General features: G+C 37.3%; 3 protein-coding genes across 3 annotated transcripts; 1 reads left to right on the forward strand and 2 right to left on the reverse strand.

Moving 5' to 3' along the window:
• The first annotated feature begins 3770 nt into the window (after window positions 1-3770).
• Window positions 3771-6432, forward strand: LOC110885547 (beta-caryophyllene synthase). Its single transcript, XM_022133244.2, has 7 exons — window positions 3771-3857; window positions 3939-4215; window positions 4638-5019; window positions 5152-5370; window positions 5520-5658; window positions 5737-5985; window positions 6060-6432. The coding sequence occupies exons 1-7, from the start codon at window positions 3771-3773 to the stop codon at window positions 6345-6347; spliced, it is 1641 nt and encodes a 546-aa protein (XP_021988936.1). The 3' UTR covers window positions 6348-6432.
• Window positions 6433-10284: 3852 nt separating this feature from the next.
• On the reverse strand, window positions 10285-10983 carry LOC110882326. The gene has a single exon (XM_022130377.1). It carries the CDS (start codon window positions 10981-10983, stop codon window positions 10285-10287), a length of 699 nt encoding a protein of 232 aa, XP_021986069.1.
• Window positions 10984-17317: 6334 nt separating this feature from the next.
• On the reverse strand, window positions 17318-18520 carry LOC110882325 (mucin-2-like). The gene has a single exon (XM_022130376.1). The coding sequence runs from the start codon at window positions 18518-18520 to the stop codon at window positions 17318-17320; it is 1203 nt and encodes a 400-aa protein (XP_021986068.1).
• Window positions 18521-25473: the final 6953 nt, after the last annotated feature.

The raw sequence follows: 25473 nt of genomic DNA on the forward strand, positions 1-25473 counted from the left end.
AAATGCTCGGATCGAAAGACGCTCGTCCGAGTTTTGCTCGGTTGAAAAAACACTCAGTTCGGTTCGGATCGGTTTGTAAACGAACCGAGCACGAGCAAAGGTCCGATCGGTTCGGTTCGGCTCGTGAACAACCCTACACCCACCAACACAACCCATCAACACCACCCACCGCCACTCGCCACCACTACCACTCGGCAACCACCACCACCGCAATCCACTGCCACCCACCGCCGCCGCCACTACCCACTACCGTCACTCACCGCTGATTTTATTTATTCGTCTTTTCATGCCTACCAAACAATACAAAGTAATGATTTATTCCATTCCCACATGGTAGCTAAACAAGAAAATGGAATAGTGATAATCTATTTTATTTCTTTGTCCATTCGATTACCTCGTCTATTTCATTTCCTTGTGTATTTTATTATAATATACCAAACAGACCCTTAGTTCCTCGTTCAGGCTTAACAACAAATAACTTGTTTTTCTTTCTAACCTTATTTGAGGTTTTCATAATACATTTTTCATGCTTAAATCTTCCATTTTTATTAATATACTATGTAGTGACTAGAAGCAATGTGTGCATATAGATTCATGAAACAAGAAGAATTTGATATATAAAATAATATTAGTTTCTTAAAGTACAAAACTATAACAAATGATTATCGGTTTTTAAATATGCCATGTTGAATGATACATTTGTCCCTTTTAGATACATTTAACACATAGAAAAAAGTCACCATTAAGCTTTTTATTATGATTGTTGGTTTAAATTTTACCATAGTTTGAAATAAAAATGTAAACAAAACAAGGCTGGTGCATTTCTAAAGAAAAACACTTTGATGTAAATATCCAAGAGGGACAAATTGTACTTCGGAAATAGCATGTAATGAAATTAATATTTCGCTAAGGCCGGAGGGTGACGCCACCCCTGCCACCTCACTTCCGATAGCGTCGATGGGGCACCACCGCCCATACCGTCATCTTTAAGGGGGGCGCCATGGCGTCATCGCCAGCATGGTAACGAGATGGAATTGGCAGGATCGAGGAGAGCTTGGTCAATGTTACCGTTAAACGGTAACCTCAAACTTAAAAAATAAAAAAAAATAAATTTCCAGTTTTATAAATTTAACCTATAAATACCCCATATTCCTACACTTTTTTATACACTTCTACCTCAATCTTTATACACTTTTTTATACACTTCTACCACAATTTTTCCCAACAACCAAAACCCGTGGGATCCGATCAATCCGTTTTTGCAAAGTGCTCCAAACAACGAGTAAGAAGACCGTTATCGGAGAGACCCGCGTACGGGTGAGGTTAGATATTATCAGATGCCACCTAGCACCCCAACTTCTCCTCATCCGACCACTCCACCGATTCCCGGTTTTTACGGGTATTATTCCCAACCTCCATTTTTTCCCCAAACCCAAAACACAACCCAAACCGAATGCGTACCTGAAACCCAAGCCGAACCCGCTTCCTCAAAAAGGAGAAGTCATCGAAAGAAGGATGAGACCGAAAAACGTGCTACTAGGAAGATTTGGTCGCCTAAGAAAGAATTTGAGTTGGCAAAAGAATGGCTCGACGTATCGGAAGATGAGATTGTTGGTAAATTTTATCTCCATATACTTTTTTACATACTTTTATAAACATATACTTTTGTAAATATATTTTTTAAATTAAACATATACTTTTGTAAATATATTTTTTATAGGAAACAACCAAGATATAAAGGTATTTTGAGGTCGTATACGTGAGAAATTTTTCGCAGCAATGGATCGTGGCGAATATCGAACGGCCGACTCTTTTTCCGGAAAGTGGAGTGCTATGAGGACGAAGGTTAGCAATTTCAAGAATATACATACTAATCTCGTCAACAATTATCGAAGAAAAAGTGGTTCGAGCGACGTGGACGTTATGACCCAAGCCCACACAGACTATAGATTGTATCATGGGCATCACTTTACGATGGTAAATTCGTGGGAGCTTCTTCGCAAATCTCCCAAAGTGGCACCTTGTACCGCCGTTCGACCCAACCCGCCCTAGGTCAAAACGGTCCAAATCAACATCCATTACCGAACCATCCGAGTCCGATACTCGTACAACAATTAATCTAAACGACGATGCTGACGAATTTGAAGAACCGCAAGAGCTGCCATGACCAAAGGGTAGGGATAAAAGTAAGGCAGCGACACGAGGAAAGTTTTCTTCAACGTCATCGGATGGCCCATCAAAGTTGAACGAGTTCGAGGCAAGTCTCAACAAAATAATCTCGACTAAGGAAAAAGAGCAAGAAATGAAAATGGAGAAACAAACCCAGAAAGACATGGAATTTCTCGCGACAGACTTTTCAAATCTAGCGGAGGAGGTCTGAGTCATTTTGGAGGCTTGTAAGGCACACATTTGGCCGAAATATATGTAGTTTTTATTTTCTAGTACCTTATGTTTTAGTAATGACTTTGTAATGTTTTTCTTTTTTATTTAATGAAGTTATGTTTTTTTTTTATTTTCTAGTTATTAAAATTGGCATTTAACTTAAAAAATAAAATATATAAATTAAAAAGTTAATTAGGTAATGATGACGGGGCTTTATCCCACACCCTACAAGTTAAGGGAGGGCATGATAAAGTCCCCTAACTGACGTGGATCTGATGTAATACTGACATGTCCTGATAAAGCCCTTTCCCACACCCTGCACCCTAATATAATAATTAATGTAAACTTTATCTCTTACATAAGTTATAAAGTATATAAGTTATCTTACATTTAATAAACCTATAATATGGTGACGTGGGAATTTATGACTATGTGTCATAATTTAGTGTAGTGGCGGCTTATTTGGAATAAGAAGATTTTTAAAATTAAAAAGAAAATATATATGTTGTGTTTATTTGGCATAAGAAGATTTTCAAAATTAAAAAGAAAATATATATATCTTACCTCTTGTGTAGGTGAACTTTTACAAGTCTTCAATATTAAAATAAAACAAGTATTTAGAACCCATGATTTGCAGCAGAACCATTAAACCGAACAAAAAGTATACATAACAACGTTAAACCACGCACGCGCGTAGCGTGCGCAAAGAATAACCCACAAAAAATAGACATAAACTTTAAACACATAACAAAATAATTAAGTCGACTTTGTACCTGCGCGTTGCGAGAAAATCATTAAAATGCAAAAAAGAGACGTAAAAATGTTGAACCACACACGCGCGTAGCGTGTGAAATTTTGACCGAAATGTAAAAATTATCATAAAAAGAATAACTAAATCAAAACGATAAATAACCAACGTAAAAAAGAAACTAAAAAGATAAAAATAAAAAGTTTAAGGTTTATATATTAAGCTTAATGAAAGTGAAGGGATAATCTTGTAATTTTGGAAGCATATTATGTGTAAGAAATGAAAGTTGAAGGGTCAATATTAGAAAAAAGATAAAACAGTGAAAAGCCCTCACAATTTTTTTTTTACAAATTAATTAATGGGTCAATATTAGAAAAAGATTAAACAGTGAAAAGCCCTCACAATTTTTTTTTTTTTTACAAATTAATGGATAGGAAATATATGCTTAGAATTTCTCTAATAACAAAGTTCCTGTGAAAGACTTAAAGTGTTCTTCTGGAACTGAATAAGTTAAACATCTAACATGAGGTGTAATATTTATATTACAATCAAATCTATAAATAGGGGTGAGCTCTCCTCTATGCAAATAACATATAGCAAGTGATTTAATACAATAGAATATCCTAACATTTTCTTGATCATGTCTATCAAACAAGAGGAAGTAATTCGTCCCAATGCCAAATTTCCTCCTAGTATTTGGGGAGATCAGTTTCTCATATATGATGAGGTAAGAAAACTATTAGACCTTTGTAAGATATTAATTATGTTTATATAACAAAACTAACTTATGAGCAATGTTTAAATGTAGGACCCTGCAGAGAAAGCTGAGATAGAGCAAAAAGTCAAAGATTTGAAGGAAGTTGTGAGAAAAGATATACTATCATCTTTAGATGTTCAAACAGAACATGCCAATTTGTTAAAACTCATTGATGCAATCCAGCGTCTCGGCATAGCGTATTATTTTGAAGAAGAGATTGAGCAAGCCTTACAACATATTTATAACATATATGGTGGTGACTGGAACAAGGGAAACCCTGCGCTTTGGTTTCGAATCATGCGACAACATGGCTTCTATGTTTCATGTGGTAAGCATGAATTGATTAGGGTCTACATGGCTATATACACACCAAACCCTACCTGTACCCACGCTACGTATAGAGCTATACGCAGCGTATACGTTTACACCTATACGTTGCGTATAGAGCTATTCAAAGCCTGCCCAGCAATCATTGGCACAGACAACCAGGGTTTATATACGCTGCGTATAGAGCTATATAACGCATCAAAATTTTGTTTGGTTATTTTGATGTATTTGTGGTATAAATTCTCACCCGGTTCCAACGTTAAATCGCTTAAAATATATGGCCGTTAATGTTATACCATTAATATTATATACCGTTAAATTTTTTTGAAATAGACAGCCTTGGCGTGTGAATAGTTTCAGCCATTGATTAATACTGATTACTATAAATAAGAAGCTAATAAGCTTTTATATAATTCGAAACAGATGTTTTCAATGAGTATAAAGACGGAAACGGCTCCTTAACGGAATCATTCAGCAGTGATGTTGAAGATTTGCTTGAGTTGTATGAAGCGACATATTTTAGAGTGAAAGGTGAAGTTGTACTAGAAGACGCTCTTGTTTCTACAAGAACTCGTCTTAACAAAATAGCAAAGGATCTTACAGAGAGCAACCCTACAATGTCTACCCATATACAAGAGGCTTTAAGGCAACCTATACGAAAAAGGTTGCCAAGACTAGAGGCATTGCGTTACATTCCTTTCTACCAACAACAAGATTCCCATAACAAGAATTTACTTAAACTAGCCAAGTTAGGGTTCAACTTGCTTCAGTCATTGCATAGGAAGGAGCTCAACCAATTGGCGAGGTATCTAGGCACATATTTCATACACGAACGTATCAAATTTAACTCCAATACAATAGAATAAAGACTTCCCTTTCTTAACTTATACCGAAGATTTGAAAAGGAAAAAAAAAAAATCATGCTAATTTATTGTAGGTGGTGGAAACTTCTTGATGTCTCGAGCAATCTACCTTATGCAAGAGATAGAATGGTTGAATGTTTCTTCTGGGCACTTGGTGTTTACTTTGAGCCAAAATATTCCCGTTCTAGGATTTTCTTAGCAAAAGTATTTTCACTAACAACGCTTCTTGATGACACTTATGATGCTTATGGTACTTATAAAGAACTTGTGATCTTCACAGAAGCAATTGAAAGGTATTTATGCAAACTATATGAAACACATGATTTATGCAAACTATCTGAAACACATGAATATAGCTCGCCTAACGAACACATTCTAGCCAGTCGTTAGAAAAATATTTCTAATCAAACTACTAAAAATGTGAACCATAACTTAAATATAGGTGGTCGATAACATGCATAGACGTCCTTCCAGAATACATGAAATTGATATACCAAGCGCTCATGGATGCTTACGAAGAAATGGAAGAAATCATGAAAACGGAGGGAAAAGCACATCATCTTAGCTATGCCAAAGAAGCTGTAAGTTATAATCTCTTTTATATATAATAATTAGAGCTTTTATTTGGTGCATGTGATTATACATGTTGTCACATACAGATGAAAGCCCTTGTTAGAAGCTATATGAAGGAATCAAAATGGGCAAATGAGGGGTACGTACCAACAACCGAGGAGCATATGTCAGTGGCATATGTGAGTGGCGGGTATGGAATGCTCATACCAACATGTTTTGTTGGCATGGGTGACATAGTCACCGATGAGTCCTTCAAATGGGCTCTCGCAACACCTCCTCTTATCAAAGCTTCATGTGTACTTTCTAGATACATGAATGATATCGTCTCTCAAAAGGTTCATCTAATTTCTGTATAGACTATGTAATTGTTAGGTTTTATGACTAGTTTCTAATGATGGTGAAAGTGCAGGAAGAGAAAGAAAGAACACATGTGGTATCTAGTGTTCAAACATACATGAAGCAATATGATGTCAGCGAGGAGTATGTTGGCAACGTAATTAACAGCAAAATTGAAGACTTGTGGAAAGATTTAACCCAAGAGTCACTCATGTGTAAAAATGTTCCAACGCCTCTAATAGACCGTGTCATCACCTTGACTCAGGTGTTGAATGTCATGTATAACGGCAAAGATAATTTCACGCAGCTTGGAGAAGAGCTTATAGGCCATATCAAATCCCTTCTTATACACGCCATATAGTGTATGATATACACGTACACCTAAGCTCTATTTATATCTAAATAATGAGTAACATCTCAAGTTATTTGGCGTTCAATATAAGACGGGGTTTGTATCAACTTTATAGTCTCTTTTATTGAAGTTATTTATCAGTTTGCACGCTTTAAAGCTTGTATTGTAATCTGTTACAATAAAATTTTGCGTTTATGCATCTTGAATGTGTTAGGTCTCAAGTGGCGTAGTGGAATAATAAATGACTCACAACAAACACGTAATAATAAACGAGAAAATATAAAGCAAATACACGAATACAAGAATTTTACGTGGTTCGGTTCTAGCGGGTAACCAACGTCCACGGGCTGCAACTAGGGATCTTTTATTAAGCTCTGACGACTATTACAATTACATAGACGAGATATATAGAGAGATTAGATTAGGGTTTATAACTTAATGAACAAGAAAACTAAATGGATCTTCATCCAAGTCTTCTAATCATCCAAGCCCAATAGCAGTTAATTTAGCCCAAGGACTTCACACATTAAATCCAACAATCTCCCACTTGTATCCCCAATCAACCCAGTTGCAGCTCCTAAGAACAAACCAAACTTCAAACCTTGTATCCCCAATCAACCCAGTTGCAGTTGGCCCAATCATCGTCAGTAAACAGAAGGGCCCGTTGAAGCCCCAGATGGCTTCAACCCGGTCTCAAAAGACCCCGTATTCACATCCTCAATCCCAACTGATTCCCATAGTCTCGAACCATCATATACAGGGATTCGTAGAGGAACACTCCCCACTAACAGAGACTTCTCAGGAGAGATTTCATTCGGATTTCTGGTCTTCTGAAAGCAACGTCGATTTCAGACGGTGTCGGAACACTCACCATGCTCCCACTACTACAAAAATCCCGTACATGTTCAGACCTCCGAATACGCTCAAGCTGATTACCTGAAGTCCCAGAGTCCTTTTCTGCAAACTGGATCGTTTAACTATCGAATCGGCGAGCCTGACTTTGGCGTTCGTCTTAATTGGGGTGGTCACTTCCCTAGACGGAACATGCACCATATATAACGATCCCTTCTTGAAACCCCTAGCAATCATGAGATTTCCCTTAACGACCTTCCACTTTCCACCACCAAACTTAACGTCCAAGCCTTGTTCATCCAACTGCCCAACTGAGATCAACTTCGTTTGAAGCTTTGGAACAACCTTGACGTCACATAAAGTCCAAGTAGTGCTCGAAGTAGTAACCAGATCCAAATCCCCCATGCTAGTCACATCAAGAATTTCACCGTTTCCGAGCCTAACCTTGCCAAAATCACCTTCTTTAACATTCCGCATGCCATCATTGCTATGGGTAGCATGGAATAATGCACCGGAATCCATGACCCAGGATTCCACACTACTTTCAACTCAAAGTATCAAGGCCTCGTCTTTAGAGTCGCTTATTGCAGCAGTGTGTAATCCATTAGAATTCTTTGATCCTCCACTAGAATTCTTATTTGGACATTGACTCCTGTAATGCCCCTTTTCGTTGCAGTCCCAACAACGCACACTCGGACGAGCCCTAGAGGAGCTCCTGCCCCGACCCTTACTGCTCCCACTATTCCTGCTATTATCCCTTCCCCTGCCAACATGTAACATCTTAGAAGACGACCCTTTAGTATTCATGCGACAAACATCCTCACCAAATACCAAATCCCGCATCTTTTCAAATGCTAACCCTTCAGGCCCCACCGAGTTAGTGACAGTAGTCACCATCCCGAACGAACTATTAGGCAGTGAAGATAGCAAAATCACAGCTTTGGTCTCATTATCGAATTTCATTCCCACAGACAACAGCCTGGACAGAAGAGAATTCAAATTATTTATGTGCTCGGTCACTAAGCTTCCCTCTTCCATTCTCATCATTAACAACTCTCTCATCAAGAACACTTTGTTAGCTGCAGACGATTTTTCATACATGTTTGACAGGGCTAAAATCATACCACGCGCCGTGGTTTCAGACATGATGTTAAAAGCAACGCCCCTCCTTAGTGACAACGTGATAACCCCTCTAGCCTTCTTGTCCTTGGCATTCCACAAAACTTCTTCAACTTTATCCATTTTCTCTGGTTTTTCTTCAAGTACCATATCCAAGTCTTTTTGACCCAACAATGCTTCTATTTGCATTTTCCACCAACTAAAATCCGAACCGTCAAACTTTTCAATCACCAACTTTTTGTCTTCAGCCATAACGACAAACGAAAACAGACCAAAATTACCCAGTTGCAAGTTGATAATAACCGGTCAAAAAACTGAGAAACATACCCGAAACCGAACGACCCGAATAATAACCTGAAACTTGAACAACCAAAACCCGAACAAAAACTCGAATAAACTGTAATATAAAACCAAGAACGATTGAACTTGACTCTACTGATCACGGCTTAAAAACGATTGTAAACGACGACCTTGGCAACTATCGGTATTTGGTAACTCCGTTGGAAAACAACAGCCGACAACTCTCTCTTTATTTTCTTTTGGTTGGCGCAAACAGCGAAGAACAAATAAAAATCGTAATTTGCTCTTTATTTGCAAAATCAAGCAAATAAAACAAATTGCTATTTATCTCAATCACCAAAATAAAATAAAACAAATATACTCCTTTTCTTTTCTACCTTCACGTGGCACCTCTTTGAGTTTTCCTAATTTCTAGTCAAAAGAAAAGAAAATACTTACACGGAATCGTCGTGAGTGAAAACGGCAAATGGCTAAATGGAGACCGATCTTCATACGGGATAAACCAAACCGCGAAACGTTACGTGAATCCAACGAGCCGAAGCTCTGATACCACTTGTTAGGTCTCAAATGGCGCAGCGGAATAAACGACTCACAACGAACACGCAATAATAAACGAGAAAATATAAAGCAAACACACGAACACGAGAATTTTACGTGGTTCGGTTCTAGTGGGTAACCTACGTCCACGGGCTGCAACTAGGGATCTTTTATTAACCTTTGACGACTATTAAAATTAAATAGACGGGATATATATAGAGATTAGATTAGGGTTTACAACTTAATGAACAAGAAAACTAAATGGGTCTCCATCCAAGTCTTCTAATCATCCAAGCCCAATAGCAGTTAATTTAGCCCAAGGACTTCACACATTAAAGCCAAAAGAATGTTTATATAAGTTTTTAAATTCTATAAATGTGATGCTTTAACTCGTTCCTGATAAACGTATTATATATGCAGACACACCCTACAATAATATAAAATAGCATAAAGAAAAGACATGTACACCTACTTAGTTACAAATCACTAATGCAATTGTTGGTCAGAACCCTTGCGAATACGAACGCAATGATAAACTATGAACAATCGAACGGGTGTGATTGTATATTGAATGTGAACGTATAAGAGATTCTCATGATTACAATTGAAACATACAAACCCTATTTATACTAATGAACAGGTGTGATTATAGAGACGTGTCTCTTCACAAACGGTTGTAACCCTTGAACTTGTGGATGTGATTGATCTTGAAGAGGTGCGTCTCTTCTTCTCTACTTGTGCTCGTCGATCAGTAGATGTCCCAAGAGACATGTCGACCCAAATAAGAGGTGTAGGTTACAATCTTTCAACTTGACACTTTTAGCCCTTGTACTTCATAACTGCCCTAATCCTAATATAAACTATTTATAATCTAATTACTAAACAACCCTTGTACTTTAGGATGTGAGGGATTAGAACTTCATTCACCCCCTAATCACGAACATCCTTGAGTTGTTGTAGGTCTTGAACTTGCTTGACTTGTAGTAGCATTGATTCTTCTTCCAGCGCGAGATGAGCCTCTTCGTCCTTCTCTTTTTTCCTTATCTTTTCGTTTGCTATATTCGTATGTAAAATGACCGAATTCACCACATTTATAACACTTGAACTCGCTCTTGTCTCTATTTCCTCGATCCATATTTTATCCACGCCCTCTTCCCCCTCTAAACGAACATCCTCCACGTCCTCTACCATGATGCCAATTTCCGGAATGATTTTCTAAACTTGCCATTAACAGATTATTGTTCTCCGGTTCACTTTGGCTCTTGAGGAGTTCTTCAAATGCTGTAGTCCTACTCACTACTTCTTCAAACGTCATTTTATCTATTTCCGAATACTGCTCGATGGATGCCACAGTTGGTAGAAACTTCTTCGGAACATAGATAAGTAATTTCCTTACAATCTTCTTATCTTTAATGGTGGTACCGAGGCTTTTAAACTTGGATTTTATACCACCTAACTTGCTTGCGAAACTACTTATTGTTTCATTTAATTCACTTCTCAAAGTTTGCAGACGCGCTTTCTGAACCATATCGGCTCCAAGATATCGAACTTCGATTGCATCCCAAACTTCCTTTGCACTCTCATATTGCGTAACTTGCATTAGAGTATCTCCCGATAACGTTTGGAAGATCATTGCTTTCGTTGTATGCGCCTTTTTCTCATCTACCCCTTCCTTTGAAACAACCGTATCCCAAAGACTATACGCCTTTAAGATCGTTTCCATCAGGATTGCCCTTTGAGTGTAATTCGATTCAGTCAACTTTGGGCATTGAAGGGATATATTTCCTTGCTCGTGAATTGAGGTTGACGTGCTTTCTTTGTCGTCTCTTCCTGACATACTTCCTTTCTGATTTGTTTTCTTAGACTTTTTCTATCTTATCGTCCTTGCTTTACTTCAATCTTTCTTTTAGCTTTCACCACACAAGTTTTAACTTGTTCGTACCACACAGGTTTTTGACTGCCACACAGGTCTTGATTTGCCACACAGATCTTTCTTTCTTGCTTTGCCACACAAGTCTTGTCACCACGAAGGTTCTTGCACCACGAAGGATTTTCCACCACGAAGGTATTGCACCACAAAGGTTATGTACCACGAAGGCTTTTGTACCACACAAGATTTTCTCGGATTTCTAACATGCTATTCATTTTGAATTACATTTTTTTCTAAAACATATTTTATAGTCCTTTTGAAAAAACAAATTTGATTCGAGATTGAATTTCAAAAAGAATTCAAATGAACGAAATCTTTGATTACTATCAATCAATTAATCAAATTTCAATTCAATTTTGAAACGAATACAAAACCTAAAAAATAAACTCGAGAGAACCTGGTTAGGATGTTCCAATCGGTTTCTTCTTCTTCCGAAATTTGAAACATGTGCTCTGATACCACTGTTTGTCAGAACCCTTACGAATACAACATAATGATAAACTACGAAAAATCGAACGAATAACTATATTGAATGTGAAAGTCTAAGAGATTCTGATGATTACAATTGAAACATTCAAACCCTATTTATACTAAACGAACATGTGTGATTGTAGAGACGTGTCTCTTCACGAACGGTTGTGACCCTTGAACTTGTGGATGTGATTGATCTTGAAGAGGTGCCTCTATTCTTCTCTACTTGTGCCCATCGATTAATATATGTCCCAAGAGACCATGGTTGTAAAACAAGGTCTCCAAGGCCGAGTACTATTTGAGTAAGCGCTACAAGGTAGCCTTCCAAGGCGACTTTCTTCAACTCCGCCTAATTATTCGGAATCGATCAAACGCGGTCAACCTTTATCAGAATCGGATCTAGTAGGTCAACTCGGGCCGAGTTTGACTTAAAAAAATAAAACATAATTCGTATGTCTATCATATTAAAGAATTAATATCATTTTCACGTATTTTGTTATAAATATTTGAAAATTTATGTTATTTGACATATTTTTAATTTCCGAAAACTAATTTCTTTATAATTCAACATATCCGAGTACTCCTGAGTACTCTCCGCCTAGGCCGAGTACTCTCAACTCCCTGGTCGACCGCCTAGGGGGCGCCTACGTTACAATCTTTCAACCTGACACCTTTAGCCCTTGTACTTCATAACTACCCTAATCCTAATATAAACTATTTAAAATCTAATTACTAAACAACCCTCGTACTTTAGGATGTGAGGCATTAGAACTTGAGCAATTAGAAATTATGATGATTAACTGATGATGATTAAAGAAAACGTGTTAGAGAGATGGGTAAAGTGATGTAGAGCTGGGATTTCGTGTGGCCGAAGTTTCAGTGGGGTGGTTGAAGGGATATGGTCCCAAATCTCGCACCAGGCCTGGGCACGAGTGACCATCAACCGGCTCATTACCCCTATCGACAAGGATTCACCTGTGTTCGTGCGGGCACGCGAGAACCCGATTTGCTTTCCCACTTATACGCTTTGAGGCAAAACAGTCACATATATTCATCTCACTTATGCACCGGCTGGATGCATAAGGGGTTACTTGTTACAGTTGCAAAAATCTAAAGAAACTATACAAGTCAACAGAAAAAAAACAAGGGCACGCATGCCCAACCTATTATGCACCGGCACCGCCTTCACCTTCAACATTTCCCTTAGGCTCAAACAATGTGCGGAGACAGTCAACATAATCATCTGCACCCAAGCATTCTTCAATTTGAGCAAGGGCAGGAACAATAAGACCATCATACGCTTCGGTTGCGGCTGACAGGGTTGCTTCGGTGTCAACCCCGCGCAGAGCACCCCATTCATCAGTGAACTTCTTCACAGATACGACATTCACTTGAGCAAGACACCCAGTGTAGCCGGCCTTGCACCTAGCTTCCCGTGCGCGGGCCACCACGTCAGCAACCGTATCCGTATTCTCTGGTGCGTCAAGGATCGTGTTCACAATCTGCGCAAATGATTTCGTGGCAAATAAATACTAAGGCAAAAACAAAAAATAGGAAAAATGACAGGGCACTTACATTAATAACACCGAAGTTCCGCATCCATGTGCGGTCAACAACAAGGTTGGCATTCATTGTTGCCAAGTCATCTCTCTCTTCTTTAGTCTTAGTTGCCCGCGCTTCGGCCTCCACCAAGTGTCGGTTCACATCAACAAGAATCAACTCGTGAGCCTCTAGCTCCTTGCAAGAATCTTCCTGCTTACAAATAACTTTCAAATATGAAAAGGCATTCTCATATTATGATTAAGTACAAACGACTCAAAAAGGATGTTACATACCTTGATCTCCTCTACCGTTTTGGCAATCCTGCATGACCAACATTGGCGTCCTCGAGGTCCTTCACCGCGGCCTCACGGCGTGCCTCAGCCTCCTTCACTGCCGCATCAGCCGCGACTTTCTCCTTTACAAGGGCGGCATTCGCCGCCTTCAGGTTGATATTTTCCTGACGAAGATGCTAAAGTTTTTCATTCTCTCTAGCACAAGCCTCTTTCCAGAGATTGCGCTCTTCAGATAAAAGATGAGTTAGAGACCGAACCTCTTGGTGGCCTGCGGCTGCGGCCCACTGCTCTGTTCGTTTATAGGCCCCGAAGTCGGCTTTTTATTTTGACAAGCGCTCTTCAACCGCTCGTATCTTCTCCATAGATGAGGCAGCTTCAGTGTTAAACGCTCGTACTCCTCTTTCTCGTGGGCAAGGGAGTACCGGTCATGGAGAATGGCATTCCCGGTTAGGGAACCCCCAAATCAGGTGAAGGGCATGTTGCATTCGGTATGATATGGTGTCGTATTTTTCGAAAGCAAAAACTATAAAACTAAATACAAATGTTGTTCTGTCGGTTTCGATTTGGTTTCCTAAGAACGATATTCGTTTTTAATAAGATTTATATCGGAATGTTGAAAAAACCAAACTCGGAATACAAATGAACCAAATTGATATCAAATAAACAACAACGGTACATAGAACACAAATAAACCAAACCGATATCAACTTAAAATATCGGTACTGGTGTTAATATTCGTTCTTATTGTTTTTGATCGATGATATCGATGCAAGGTTTTCTCTTTCTATTACTATAGTGAGTGCGGCTTTCATAATGAACAAAACTGATATTGTCTGAATTTTTGTCGCAAAGCGCGAGAAATCTCATTAGTTTAAATTTAATTTAAGTATATGTTGGCAGGGGTAAGATGAAAGTGTAGGAGAAAGGAGGATTGCAAGGGTATCTTGGGAAAATTCTATTTATGGACTTTCTCTCTCCACATGCAAGGCACATGCATATTCCACCCCCATTTTTTAAACGTTCATAACTTTTTTATACCACATTTTTTTTCATAAAAATTTTACCGTAAAATCGAGCGTCTTTTTTATTTTTAATTTGAGTACCATGTTGTAATATAAATATAAAGACAAAAAAAACCCACTAAAATGTGATGTATTTCTATGTTGTGTAACATTTTTTTTGTGCTGTATTTTTGTACTATATTTTTTTGCTAAATTTTTTGTGCTGAATTAAATTTTGTTTTTCTCAATTTTTTGTGCTGGATTTTTTTGTACTAATTTTTTTTTTTTTGCTGAATTTTTTCGTGCTATATTTTTTTGTGCTATATTTTTTGTACTACATTTTTTGTGTTAGATTGTTTATGCTAGATTTTTTTGTACTAGATTTTTTGTGCTAGATTTTTTTGTTGTATTTTTAAAAAACAAAAGCGTGTCACATGTCATTTTCACTCCTATTTATAAAGATCAAAATGCGCTTCATTTCTACTTATTAGAAGTGTCACATGTCATTATTACAATTTTTCTTAAACTAGTTAGGCAAAATCCACTTTTTAGTAGATCCTTCCCCTATGTTGGCAAAATGGATTTGGTAAAAGGAAAAAGATGGGATAAAAAACCGATGAAAGTGTGTGTAGTCAAGATCGAACCGTCATCGCGTGTGTTTAACATTTTGTGATTACCACCGCAACTAATGGGAATTTTTTGTTAAATGTTTTCTTTTAAATTAGTATATATAAAACGTGGGGATAAGGCAATGTTAATAAGAAGTTGCTAATTGTTTCTAACTAACACGACTTTTCATAGTCACACCGTTTATATTAGGGGTGTGCACGGTTCGGTTCGGTTATTAGCATTATCCGTAACCGTAACCGAAGTCATCGGTTAATCGGTTCAGTTAATTCGGTTAATTTGTTAGTTTTCGGTTCGGTTCGGTTAATTTTCGGTTAATACCCAATTCAAACAAGGGCTAATTTTTTGGCTTAGAAATACATGTAATGGAGGTATAAATACATGAAATAGATGTACGAATACATGAAATGGATGTATAAATAAATGAAATGTAGGTATAAATGCATGAATAGATGTTTAAATAAATGAAATGAAGGTATAAATAAATGAAATGAAGATATAAATAAATGAAATAGAGGTATTATTACATGAAATGAAAGTATAAAACATAAAATACATGAAATAGAGGTATAAAAGCTAGAAATATATAAAAAAATAAATGATTCGGTTCGGTTCGGTTAATTTCGGTTAACCGATGGTAACAAAAAATATACGTTAACCGACTTTCGGTTAATTCGGTTTCGGTTAATTTCGGTTCGGTTTTGTCAGTTTTCGGTTCGATTTCTGTTAACGGTTCGGTTATTGCACACCCCTAGTTTATATATGTGAATTGAAGGATGGTAATTGTTTTCATTCGACACGACTTTTAAACGAAGGGGTATAGACTTTAAGGTAATTGTTTCTAACAGACGTGAGTTTTAAACGAAAGGATACGTACCTTAAGTTATATATAATGTTACTAGGTTTTTACCCGGGATTGCTTCCCGGGCTCCGGAATGTTATTTAGATTAATTAATTACTATTTGTTATTAATACGACCACATTACATCAACCATCTTATTCTATTCAACAACATTGTCTTAAAATCACGGAAATAGATCATGAACCGATATTATAGATCAAACAAAAGCACAACAGGACCACATGAATAACATCGTTTCCAATTTTACTTCAATGCACTTAAATGATTGGGTGATTTGGGATTTTGTAAAAATGTTTGTTCTTGTACTTCTTAACAAAATAAGATGTTCACCAAAATTCAAACAGATGTTGACAAAAAGTAAATCAAATGTTCAACATAAACACTGAATCTGTAACAACGGATACTACAGACACTGATTATATTCAAACTACTGATACATATACATTGATTCTTCATTCCACTGTTGTAATCTAAGCACTGATGTTAAGGATCAGTGCTATCTTCAAAGGGTGATCAGACCTTAAATGACAATGCTTTGATCTTCAACAATGCTTGGATCCCATCAGTAGTTTGAGCTTCAATTTTTATGCTTCATCAGTGGTTGGATTCCAATGTATGTTGAAGCTTTGCTGAGTTGTCATCTTCAAGTGCCATTTTCTTCATAGCCTCTTTAAAATATCCAGCTTCTTGCTCTTTCTCTTCTGCATCAGTCAACTTTTGCCTCTTTCTTTGGTTTAACATAATGACAGAGGTATCTGATGATGTGAACAGTGGTTCAGAATTGTGGACCTGCTTCTTTGACATGTTAATAGTTATGTAATCAGGCTTCTTTGGAAGGCTAGGATCTGTTTCTCTCCTTTTTCTCAGCCTTTCATAAGCTTCATCAGTGTACTGCCTTGTCCAATTTGCTATGGCCTTGGCAGGTGCAACCTTTGCATCAACCAACTATTGTTTCTTTCTTTTATACTCCAAGTTAAGATCATCAATAGCCTTTTTGTATTTACGCCAGTTTGGTGCTGACCTTTTCATGCTTGGATCTCTTAAAACTCTTTCAATTCTATTGAATTCTGCTTTGAGACCAACAAGTGGCCAATCTTGGAATTGTTCTTCCTTGGCAGGGTAGAACTTCTCACTCATGATCAGTGCCAGAATGTCTTTTCTCACATCTTTTCGTAGGCCAGCTTCTGGTGGTAAATTTGACATTTCTTTACTCAAATCTCTAGCATAGTCTTCCATGAGCTTGACTTTCGTGAGTAAAAACTGATAATGACTTGAATACACATTGTCATTTTCTCCTTCGCATTCTACCCTAGATATTATTTGAGCTTGTTTAGCTATTAGTTTTAGATATTCATCCATGTTTTTTGGATTTCTAAAACCAAGCAGAGAAGGGAATTTCCTTTTTGAAGGATCATCCACTGTGTAGAACTGCCTCATTTCATTCTTTACTGCATGGACTTCCAGTGGATAACTGGCACCTGCTGGGTAGTATCTGCAAAGTCATATCCTTGAAGAGCTATTGGATCTTTGATTGGATTGACCAATTTTGGAGGAATGAAAGATTCAGGTTTGGTGATTTTAGAAGGTACAGATGAAACAGGATCAGGTGCTGGTATGTCATCATCATGCACTTGAAGATTTTTTCTTCCAGTATACACACTTTCAGGAGGAGGTGTTTCTATTTGAGGTTTTGGAGCAAACAGAATTATGGCTTGGGAAGGATTGTTAAAAGTGGTAGGTAATTGACTAACAGTTGTCGAAACAACTTGTGTCTCAACCACTGTTGTCACTACAACTGTTGATGTATCAACAATTGTCTTTTGCTTTAAGGCAGGTGGTAAGTTTTGTGATGATGGTTTTGTTTGTGGTGTTTGAGTAGTGATGGTGTGTGTTTGACTAACAGCTGTTGAAACCACTGGGGTTTCAACCACTATTACAATTACCACGGATGATGTGTCAACTGTTGTCTTCTGCCTTTTAGCAGGTGGTATTGGTGGTGGTGAAGAGATTTTTGGTAATGGGGATAAGGCAGTGGATGTAGTGTGTGTTGAAGTGTTAGTGGTGAAAGTTGTTTGGATAACAGATGTTGAAACCACTGAAGAAGCAACAATTATTGATACAACAGGTGTTTTAACATCTGTTGGTTTGGAAGATTGATGTGTGGAGCTTTTGGAAGATTTGGGATTTTGTTTTCTGGATTTGGGAGGTGTGGTTTTGGGTTGTATGACTTTTCTAGTAGACTTTCTTATGGGCTGAGGATTTTCTAGATCCTTTGGCTCAGAAATACCCTGTTCATTCATCTCCATAAAAACTCTCTTCTCCGGTTCAAAACTTCCTTTATCCTTTTCCTGCCTATCCTTTTTCACCCTTGCTTTTGCATCAGCAATGGCATTTAAGGTTACATCAACCTTTTTGGAACCATCTGGCAAGGGGATGTGTGCAAGCATTGTTGAATTATCTGGTGCAATGTACAGACCATCTTCATATCCCTTTTTCTTCAACTGCCTCATTTTCTCCGCCATTTTGGCATTATTTGGTGGGGGTTTGTCCACAAAGATGATAGAGGGAGGAGCAGTGCCAGTGGTGTTCATAAAGTGAGCCTTCAGGGTTTTTATATCTGCCTGGGTGTCTTTGAACCTGGCTTCCATGATATTTCTGATATTTTGAAGCTGAATTTCATGTTGCTGATCAGCATTTGCTCTTTGTTGGTGAAGCAGAGGTTGAAATAATGCCCAAAGGTCAGTGGGAGCAGGTGGTGCCTGCTGTTTTTGTAACAACTGTTGCAGTATGGTTTTGATTTCTGCAACAGATGTATCCAGTTTATTAACCCTCTCCATCAATTTTCGGTACATTAAACCATCATCCAATTTAATGGGATCATCTGATTTCCCACCAGAGGTGGTTGTAACAGTGGTTAACTAAGGGAGACTTTCCCAAAAGTCATCCCCTGTTGCCTCTTTTTCTTGGAACTGGGGACTTCTTTCCTCAGCAGAGGTTACCAATCTAAGCTCACAAGTGTATACAGGATACACACCAGTATTTAGAAAGGTTCCCATAGAAGAAATTGCCTTCAAGAAAGTCTGATTAATGAAACTACTACCTAAGTGTAAACCAGTGGGTTCAACACTTGTAGTAACTACTTCACTTGAACTACTGACAGGAAGTACTTGTACATCCTGCAGTGTAACCTCCTCAGGTGTTGTTGGTGGGTTAGCAATGATAGGGAGCTCAGACTCAGTCACTTTTTGTGGCATGCTCTCAGTGATAGGTGGTTGAGAGGAACTGATTGGTATCTGAGTTATATCAACTGCATCCAACAAAAGTTTTGTTTGTGGTGGAATTGTAACAGTGAGTATGGGAGTGGAAAGAGGATTTGCCCCGGGCAGTGGGCTGGGGATGATGGATTTAACTAAGTCTAAAGCAACATAATTTGATGTCCCTATTTTTACAACCTGTTCTTTTTGAAAAGAAACAGGAGGAGCTTGAGGCTCAGGTTGAGATATTTCTACCATCTGCTGTGAGGAAGTAGCAGCAGTGGTTTCTGGTGACTTTTGTGTTTTCACCGGCAGTTGCTCTGGGATCTCATCTTCCAGAGTTGCCTTTGTTTTAGGTTTGAGGGGCTTTTGTGTTTTCTTTTGTCTTGGTCTTTTGGTGGATTTAGGTGTGGGGTTCACAGCAGTTGTTTTGCTGTTGTGATCACCTTGAGCAGTGGGCTCAGCAGCAGGTGCCTGAGGAGCAGTGGTAGCTGCTAAAGTCTGCTCAGGAGCCTCTGCTTGTGTTTTGGACACGTTTGATAGCTTTGTAAATGTTAACGGTCTAAGACCATTTATTTGAAAAGATTCACCCTGGATGAGTACATGAGCATCATCCTTTCCAAATTTCTTTTGAAAATAAAAGCTTAGGAACCTTGGAAATAGTAAAAATGATTTGCTATCAACATTTTTTACCAAGTCATTAAAGATCTCCTGTGAATAGTTAAAGTTTTCCCCATGCAAGATAGCATATGCCAGGTATTGGATCTTTAATGGAATTTCATTGAAAGCAGTGGTCTTATTAGAAACACACGTTAAGAGGGTATGAAATAAAAACCTTGGGCAGGGGGAAAACTGCCTTTTTGCAAAGTGTTTTTTCTCATTTGCTTTGCATACCCTCTTTCTAAAAAATCTGTTTGATACTCTATTTTAGGGAAAAAAGTCTTACCTTCAAGATTATTGAGTTCAAACACCTCAGAGATGGTTTGTGGTGTGATTTTAACATCAACACCCTTTATCGAGGAATTGATCGCTATGGGTGTTTTATCTTGATATTCAAGTTTTGCATTTTTCCAAAATTCCCTCTGGGTTGCCAAGTAAATCGGAGCATCAGAAGTCAACAAAGTTTTGTACTTTGAAGACGAAAGGGCATCTATGATGGAATTTAACGTATCAGTGTTACTTGGTTTTATTAACAGACCCAAGTAGTTATGGGGAGCTTTGTATCGAATTTCTATGACCTTTTGACTGGATTTCCTTTTAACTAATGAAGACCTTGATTTTGCCATTTGAGGAAGAAGGACGATGAGGAATTTTGAGAGAAATGGAGGATAACTGCTTTGAAAAAGGAAAACTGAATTCGATTCGACAGTTAAAAAGCTGTTTGGGGGTTTTGATTAGGGTTTTATAGCAGAAAAAGTGAATGCTGACGTGGCAGCGGTTACAAAAGATCTGACGGCTATGAATTGTCCACGAGCAAACCCCTGATGAGTAATGGAACACAGTTGTTTTATAAAGACACTGATGGAATAATAACAGTGGTTGCAATGATTACAATGAAAACAGTGGGAGACTTTAAGTCATCAGTGGATAGCCTAAAAACATTTTAATGCTTATAATTCATAAAAAAATATCTTTTTAACTATTTTTAAGATGAATGTTTGACGTTTTTAAAATAAAGTATTACATATAATCAGTTAGGATGCTGGGGTGATGTGATAAATACCGTTATATATAAACAACCCAGTGATATGAAATTTAACACTCTAACAGAGTATAAAACACTGATGTGATAAATATGTTAACATAAACAAAGGTAGAATATCTGCTTTTAATTTGAACAACTTTTGTTATTGGGCAGTGGTTCGTATTTGAGTTTGTATAGCGTTTGTCTCGAGAGATAAACTTTATGAACCACTGCTACACTAAACACTGTTACATGAGAAACACTGATAAATAAATAATAAAGTTGAATCCGCTGTAGTTGCTGAAACGCAGCTGCTACTGAGCAGTGGCTTTCCTTTCGTTGATCAGCCTTTAGGTACATAAGTGGTTGTCTTTAACAGGGCTTTGTCCTCAACAGTGCAACGCTCTCATCAGTCTTTAAGTACGTCAGTCTTTATTGAACATCTTATTTACTTTTGGTCAACATCTGTTTGAATTTTTTGTCAACATCTTATCCTGTTGTGCTTTTGTAAGATCTATAATATGGGTTCATGATCTAATTCGATGATTTTAAGACAATGTTGTTGAATAGAATAAGATGGTTGATGTAATGTGGTCGTATTAATAACAAATAGTAATTAATCTAAATAACTTTTCCGAGCCCGGGAAGCAATCCCGAGTAAAAACCTAGTACCGTTATATATAAACATATCAGTGATATGAAATCTAACAATCTAACATAGTATAAAACACTGATGTGATAAATACTGTTACATATAAATACTGTTAACATAAACTGTGACACCTGTGTCACTTCAACCATCAAACAGATACCAAACCAATGAAATATTGTATTTCATACTTGGTATTTGTAAAAATATGTGTATCATTTGCACATATCAACTCTTGTTCGATTTCGGGCTCTAAATCGCTTTCTGGAAGGTTATATGCGCCCTGATGCGTAAATATAACTAGTTTAATGCAACAAACACTCCGGAACAGTGACATAGGCTTAACATACCTTAAATAACCTTTACATAACTTAGAAATAAGTTTTATAAGGTTTGGTATGCCGAAATCAAGTTTATTCGCTTACAGGGACTAAATTCGACAAACTGCGAAAGTATGCCGATTTGTACTGTAACGAACATTCCGGAACTTGATCATAAGTTACAGATACCCTAAGTATCCTTTACATAGCATAGAAATAAGCTTTGAGGGGTTCGGTATGCTAAAATAAACTTATTTGATCAATAGAGACTAAAAGCGTCAAAAGTGCATAAGTTTGCATTTTCGCGCATATCTTTCGTCCTGAATATATCCGGACATCCAAAAATTTATGTAATCATTAAAATATTTTATTTTATTGATTGGCATAATAAAATTCCATTCGTCGCGTAATTTGGATCGTTTTTGCGTTCATTACGATTTCCGTCGTAATTAACCGAACAACGCAACCGTACGACCAAACAAACCGACATCCAAGATGTTTTTGAGCATATTTTAAGTTCCCTATACTTTAACTTTATTTTAGAGCCTTGAAATGGGGTTAATGGGGCTTAAAAGTGCAAAACAATCAAGTTTTACATGTGCAGGGACCATTTTTGAAATTTCTGGCAGATACATTGAACTTGGTCCACTTTTGAGATTTGATGGTTTTAAACCCGTGGTTTTGCAGTACCATGGGCTGATATTTAATGGTTATTACAATTCTATGGGCTCATATTAGGGGCTCCCATGGTTTTACAAAACCATGGGCACATGTGTACGGTTGAGATTAAATCACGTTTTACGACGAACGATCTTAACGGCTCCATGAAATCTATAAATAACCCTCACCCATTTCATTCTTCCACACATTTGAATCTGATTCGACACTCTCTAAGTGGAAGTATATGCTTCCTACCTGAGAGTGAATCGGGTTCGAATCTTGCGGGGACCTTCTGTAAGTATTCTTTCGCGTTTATTGTTCGTTTTAGCGTTAAAGTCAAACTGCGTTTGACTTTTTGCATTGATCAGTTTATGGTCAACGCGAAGTTCGTTTTAACTTCATAACGTGAGCGAAATCACGATGGTTATGGTCCCTAGTGACTATACCTACTGATTTCCACGTTATCTAGGCTCAGTGACGAGTCGTAGTTTCGGCCAAAATGCGTTTCCTCGCGTATTTTGTAACCAAACTACTCTAGAGTATTAAAACCGTTTGTTTTAATACCAAACCTGTTTTCTAACTTTACTAAACATCTTCTAGCATGTTTAGCTCGTCGCTTTTAGATCTGTGCTTGTCTAGGGTCGTAAAGGTAAGCGATCTAAACAATCGCTTATACTTTCGAACCCGACCCGTTTGGCCGATCATAAGGATCCGACCAAACACATTAGGTGACCATAGTTGTATAGGGAATAACCTTCCAAGGTTATGCCTTATGGTCACGTCGTTTAAGTAGTTGTATGATAAATAGTTCTTATGCCTTAGGTAAATTACCAAAATACCCTTTTTACGCATAAATTCATTTTAAGCATATGTAACCTAAATTTTGACATCTAAACTGATTAGGTAACTGTATTAGACATGTTAAGGCATATTTTACTTATCATAGGACTAGTTAAGCGGTCTGAACGCGTTTTACACGAACGACGCGTTAAAGTAGCATAAGCTACCTAAACAGGTCGTAACGGGTCATAAGCACCTAGGTTAGGTTTCATGTTAGTATATGGACTTTGTTAAGCCATATCGTATGAGTTCCAATACTCATTTGGTTTACGAAACCTCATACTATCCAATCCCCCGATTTAGGTCCGGTTATTTATGTAGTTACCTATATAGGGTGCCGTTTGATTCCGTGATCCCTCTAGCTTTGCTTGGTTGTTGTTCAAGACTTCTAAGCACCCTCAAGTGAGTACATAGTCCCCTCTTTTACTGTTTTTCAAACATTTTGGGGTGAAACACATGTGCCTACTTGTTACTTTCATGCTTTTCATGTTTTCATATCATATACTTGCTATTTTCATTAGTACACTATTAGTACATGATTTCATTATGTTTTGCTATGTATGTTTACTTAGCATGCTAGCACATTGTTTTACATTACATTTCTTTTGCTATGTGTGTTTACTTAGCATGCTAGCACATTGTTTTACATTACATTTCTTTTGCTATGTATGTTTACTTAACATGCTAGCACATTGTTTTACATGACTTTTCTGCTTTGTATGTTAACTTAGCATACTTAGTACATTTGATTTACATTTACCTTTTCATGCTATGTATGTTCATTTAGTCCATACTTAGTACATTCACATCACATCACATGCTTACATTCAGTATAACATTTGGTTTGTAAAAACGGGACTTATATACATTCATTAACATTAGCTACGCCGCTCGGTAGTAAGTAATGGTACCATAGGACTTGACAAATCCCGTTCCTGACATCCTGGGTTGGTTTGGATGAAAGGAATGACTGAATCCGAAAACATTTCACATTGATAACCTTTACTTAAGGTTATCCGTCTGTCTCAAGGCTTGAATGTATGCGTTTAACATACCGCATAAGTGTTTGTATCAGTATAGCATGCATTTCCACAAAACATAACTTTGATTTAAACCAAGTTTTACTTCAATACTTTGTTTTGTGTATTTTCACCTATGGTTTAGTGATACATATTTCACTTGCCATACATGACATTTTGTTTACACATTACATGATTGACATTTGACATAGACATTTTTGACATGGTTTTCACAATGACATTTGACAATTGGTTTAGACATGGGCAATTTACATTGGTGGTTTGTTTGGGTAAGTGATTTAAGTAACGAGATGTGTGTAATATGATACAAGCATGGTGGATTCGCCGTTGGTACTTCCTATATATAAGTGCTTGTATTATATTACATATCGTAGCGTTACATAAATCATTCAATTTGGACTTATATATTTTATACAAATGACATATTTTTCACAAGACATTGTTTTACAAAACTTCTTGTTATATACAAACTCATTTTATTTGGTTATTCATTTAACCATACATTATTCTTTTACATATACATATCTATCATCGTTTTTCAAATGATTTATAAAACAAAACATTTTTACAAGGATCATGACTGACTTTTGTTAAACAACTTTTTCCAAACTTATAAGTCATGAGTCCTAAATCAATAAAACCTATGTACTCGCCGGCATTTTTATGCTGACATACCTATTTTCACATGTATTTCAGGAGATGATTCATAGGATTGATCAAGATACACATAGGCGGACTTGGGCCTTAGTGACAATAAAAGATGCAAGACTAGTTGATTATGTTATATTCTTCGTTTGTTAAGACATTGTAACTCCTTTAATCAATAAAACAAAATTTCAATTTTCCATGTGTTATGAAACAATGATTCTGTTACAACACTCCCCGACGATTCCGCCACGTTTTGTTGTTTTACGTGGTCGGGGTGTGACAGAAAAGTTGGTATCAGAGCTCATGGTTATAGGGAATTAGGTTATTAGTAATGCTTTAACCTAGTCTATAACCTTCCTAGGACCCCAACGCGAGATTACTTGCGTTTAGTCTTAAAACAATACCGTCACCTATCCTTAGGCGACAACCACAACAAGAACATAAATTTCAAATCCGCTTTGAAAACTAATCATCTGTTCTAGGATGATTGATTACTAGGTTTTGAA

This window comes from Helianthus annuus, chromosome 4 (genome assembly GCF_002127325.2).
Source record: "Helianthus annuus cultivar XRQ/B chromosome 4, HanXRQr2.0-SUNRISE, whole genome shotgun sequence".
Lineage (NCBI taxonomy): Eukaryota > Viridiplantae > Streptophyta > Magnoliopsida > Asterales > Asteraceae > Helianthus > Helianthus annuus.

Bases quoted from the DNA above. Each gene is read 5' to 3' on its own strand.
- LOC110885547 (XM_022133244.2), top strand. From the start codon at position 3,771: ATGTCTATCAAACAAGAGGAAGTAATTCGTCCCAATGCCAAATTTCCT. The intron at 3,858-3,938 runs GTAAGAAAACTA...GTTTAAATGTAG, and splicing joins AGTTTCTCATATATGATGAG to GACCCTGCAGAGAAAGCTGA. The intron at 5,986-6,059 runs GTTCATCTAATT...GTGAAAGTGCAG, and splicing joins ATGATATCGTCTCTCAAAAG to GAAGAGAAAGAAAGAACACA.
- LOC110882326 (XM_022130377.1), bottom strand. From the start codon at position 10,983: ATGTCAGGAAGAGACGACAAAGAAAGCACGTCAACCTCAATTCACGAG.
- LOC110882325 (XM_022130376.1), bottom strand. From the start codon at position 18,520: ATGGAAGCCAGGTTCAAAGACACCCAGGCAGATATAAAAACCCTGAAG.